Genomic DNA, 3435 nt, shown 5'->3' with positions numbered 1-3435 from the left:
AAAGAAGAAAAACTCCTCGCACACAAAAACTTTGTAATACTCAAATACCAATACTAAGTTCAAATTATTATTTTTTTTGAGTCAAGGTCTAGGCTGCCCAGGCTCAGGTGACCCTCTCACTCCAGACTCTCAGGTAACGGGGACTCAGGATAGCGCTGTGTCCAGCAGCGTCTCTCTCCTTCAAACATGGTGCACAGACTTTATTTACTGGGACCCATAGACAGGCACAGAGATCACAGAACAGTCCTCAGTGAGGAACAGACTGCACTCATGGCCTACGATGTCCTTCCCAGAAATCTAGATTCAGGGTTAAGAGAGTGGCTCAGGAGCATACAGCCCAGTTATTCAACCATTAACAGGGCAAAAACAAAAACATCAAGATCCAAGCAAGGTTTAAATATTGCCATTCCTTTCATCCTTTAAAATCCCCCCTGCTAGCTGGGCATGGTAGTGCATGCCTTTAGTCCTGATACTGGGGGAGTGGGGGCGGCAGAGGCAGGTGGATCACTGTGAGTTTGAGACCAGCCTTGTCTACAAAGCAAGGCCTGGACAGCAAAAAGGCTACACAGAGAAACCCTGTATCAAAAAACAAAACATAGGGGCTGGAGAGATGGCTCAGAGGTTAAGAGCACTGACTGCTCTTCCAAAGGTTCTGAGTTCAATTCCCAGCAACCACATGGTGGCTCACAACCATCCATAATGATATCTGGTGCCTCTTCTGTCATGCAGGTGTACATGCAGGCGGAAACTCTGTATACATAATAAATAAATGAATCTTAAAAAAAAAAAAAGAACAACAAAAACCCTTAATCTTCTCTGCCTATTTGTAGAAGTTAAATTTGTATATTAAAATTTGTATATTAAATTAAAATAAAAACCTAACAGCTCCATATTGGTCAAGCCAGTATTAAGAGACAGGTGCTCGCAATATAAAAAAGAAATCTATAGACATAAGACCAGCCACCAATGGGAGGAGCCAATGCAATGGCTAGTCTTTATTAGAGAGAAACATTCTGAAAGGCTAATGCAGGCGCTCAGTGAGCCAGTTGGTGGGGCACCAGCTTGTAGTGGGTTCCGCAGTTTGGGCATCGCTGACTCTCGCCTTTGTGCAGCCAAAACCAGATGACAGTGCAGTTGTCCTCCTCACCTGAAAGGGGAAAGGCAGCTGAAAGTCACCCAGCCCCAGTGTACGCTGGAAAACTTTTAGCACTCGTCTCTTCCCTGCACACACTTCCGAGACAGAAAGAAAACACGGGAGACTCTAAGAGCTCTGCTCTTTCAAATGAAAAAATGGCGCTGAGTTTATCTGTGATTGAAATAACCTTCTATCCGGGTCACTGTGGGTTCTAACAATTCCAGTCCCGACACAGAATTCCATAGCAGGATCTGTACTAATTTGTACCCCTAGTGCCTGAACCAGTGCCTGGCATACAAGTTATATATATGATATATATCACACACATATATATAATATATATTATATATAACATGTTTATATATAATATATATATTATATATATATAATCTGGGCTGGAAAGATGGTTCAGCAATTAAGAGCATAGACTGCTCTTCCAGAGGACCTGAGTTCACATCCCAGTACCCACATCAGGTGGCCCACAACCTTGCCTGTAACTACAGCTCTGGGGGCATCTGACTCCTGTGGCTTGTCTTGCCTATTGAGATATTGAGATTTGAGACAGTCAGAACCCTTACAACAAGTTAGACACATATTTTTATGCACATATAGTCAGATACATATACATATCTGAAGCAATTTATAGTGTAGTAGGTTATAAACAAATGGGCCAGAAAATAAAGGCAAGGTACTTACAGATGCAGCCCACTATCCGCTTGTTGGTGATGGAGGGGACTAAATTAGGGTCGTCCTTGGTACCCGAAGCTGCCTTTGGAGGCAGCATATTGTATGGATCCTGAAAAAGACAAGAGCTGACTAATTATGACAGGTAACTCTGCCACCGCACTGCAAAGGGACTGTTCCTGCAAGCTGGGTTCAGGACCAAATGCTGGCCGACAAGGAGACTCCTCCAATCCCATCCAAGTTCAAAGAGTTTCTCCTCACCAGTCCCTTCTGTGCAGCTAACATGATTTCCCTCTCCAGCCCGGTAGCCTGCTCCTCATCAGTAGGAACACCCCCTATAAGAAGAAAAGTCAATTATGTCAACTGAAATGACGCGATGAACACATGATCAACACTGGAAAGGTGACGCTGGAAGCTACTTTGGTGGGTTCCCACGCTACCCGTTTTCTGACTCCCAAAACTGTAGCGGTTTTCCCCTCCAAGCGCGGAAGCTTGGTTTTCGACTTCTTTCCAAAATCTGGTCAATGAGAGTATATTGGCTGGAGGTGGGCAAAGAATCTGAAAGTCGGTCCAGCACTCTCTCATCCCAATAGCCCCTGTCTCCCAAGGTCACCCGGCACCTTCCAGTTAGGGCACTTTAAAAGCGGGGTCAACCCGGTGGGCGGCCGAAATTGGAGCAAGACTACGAGGAGCGGCGGTTCCCGAAGCCTGAGGTGGTCAGCAGAGCCCGAGGGAGCTCAATGGCCGACCCCGCTCGACCGCCCCATCACCAACAACCCCGGAGGCCAGGGACACAGGCCTGGCGCGCCCCGCTGCCCACGTACCTCCATAAGCCATGGAGCGCGTCGCAGCCACGCCACCGGGCCCGTGGGCCCTCAGGGCCTGCGCCGCCAGAGCGCCTACTCCGCGAAGTAACCTTGAAGCCATCTCGCCCGAGACCAACAGATGCACTTCCGGGAGAGGGCTCGGCAAGACAGGCGGGACTTCCGGTGATGGCGGGCTATCAACGCCCAGTCAGACTTCCGCTTCCTTCTCCCCAGCCCGCCCGCCCGCCCGACGGCCCCGGAGCAGGTGCTGCACATGCGCAGCTCTGCCGCTCCGTCGCCCGCGCAGACTCCCGCAGTGTCGGGGGCGTGGCGCCAGTCACCGTAACGGCTAGCGGCTTTCGGGCTTGTAGCGGCTCCGCTTGCGAGCTCGCGCCCCGGAGTCCCGGTCACGTAGTAGTTCTCGTGGTGGAAGCCGAATGCAGCACAAATGAGGCAAACTTGGGCGTGAGCTCAGGAAGACTATTGTGTTTGTTAGGCCTGCTAGTCGCGGGTTCGGGTAGCCGTCAGCGACTTGTTGCACCCTGTCAGAATTTGGCAATACCCCCCCCCCCAACACACACAGTCTTAGCCTCAATTCCCCCTCTGCCCCGTGTGTGTGTGTTTTAAGCTTGGTGTCACTGTGTAGCCCTGGCTGACCTGGAACTCGCTATGATGTCAGGCTGGTCTGGAGCTCAGAGACCTGCCTACCTCTGCTGACTAAAGGCGTGCCCCACCCTCAATTTCCTCTTATATTAAAGTCATGGGAAGGAAGGAAGGAAGGAAGGAAGGAAGGAAGGAAGGAAGGAAGGA

At 49.8% G+C, this 3435-nt stretch overlaps 1 protein-coding gene across 1 annotated transcript; it reads right to left on the bottom strand.

Annotated features, from left to right (window-relative positions):
- Positions 1-967: 967 nt before the first annotated feature.
- LOC129676499 (cytochrome c oxidase subunit 5B, mitochondrial) lies at positions 968-2798 on the bottom strand. The gene is made up of 4 exons (XM_055606883.1): positions 2644-2798; positions 2081-2154; positions 1832-1931; positions 968-1147 (listed from the first exon to the last, which is right to left on the bottom strand). The coding sequence occupies exons 1-4, from the start codon at positions 2744-2746 to the stop codon at positions 1035-1037; spliced, it is 390 nt and encodes a 129-aa protein (XP_055462858.1). The 5' UTR covers positions 2747-2798; the 3' UTR covers positions 968-1034.
- Positions 2799-3435: the final 637 nt, after the last annotated feature.

This window comes from Psammomys obesus, unplaced genomic scaffold (genome assembly GCF_907164565.1).
Source record: "Psammomys obesus unplaced genomic scaffold, mPsaObe1.curated_primary_1811, whole genome shotgun sequence".
In the NCBI taxonomy this organism is placed as follows: Eukaryota; Metazoa; Chordata; class Mammalia; order Rodentia; family Muridae; genus Psammomys; species Psammomys obesus.
Note: the sequence above shows the minus strand (reverse complement) of the source record. Positions and strands in the feature narration are given on the sequence as shown.

What these genes read in the sequence shown, in the direction of transcription:
- LOC129676499 (XM_055606883.1), bottom strand. Translation starts at nt 2,746, where the DNA reads ATGGCTTCAAGGTTACTTCGCGGAGTAGGCGCTCTGGCGGCGCAGGCC. An exon ending in TAGCTGCACAGAAGGGACTG is followed by an intron (nt 1,932 to 2,080) that starts GTGAGGAGAAAC and finishes TGTCTTTTTCAG; the next exon opens with GATCCATACAATATGCTGCC. An exon ending in GCGGATAGTGGGCTGCATCT is followed by an intron (nt 1,148 to 1,831) that starts GTAAGTACCTTG and finishes TTCCCCTTTCAG; the next exon opens with GTGAGGAGGACAACTGCACT.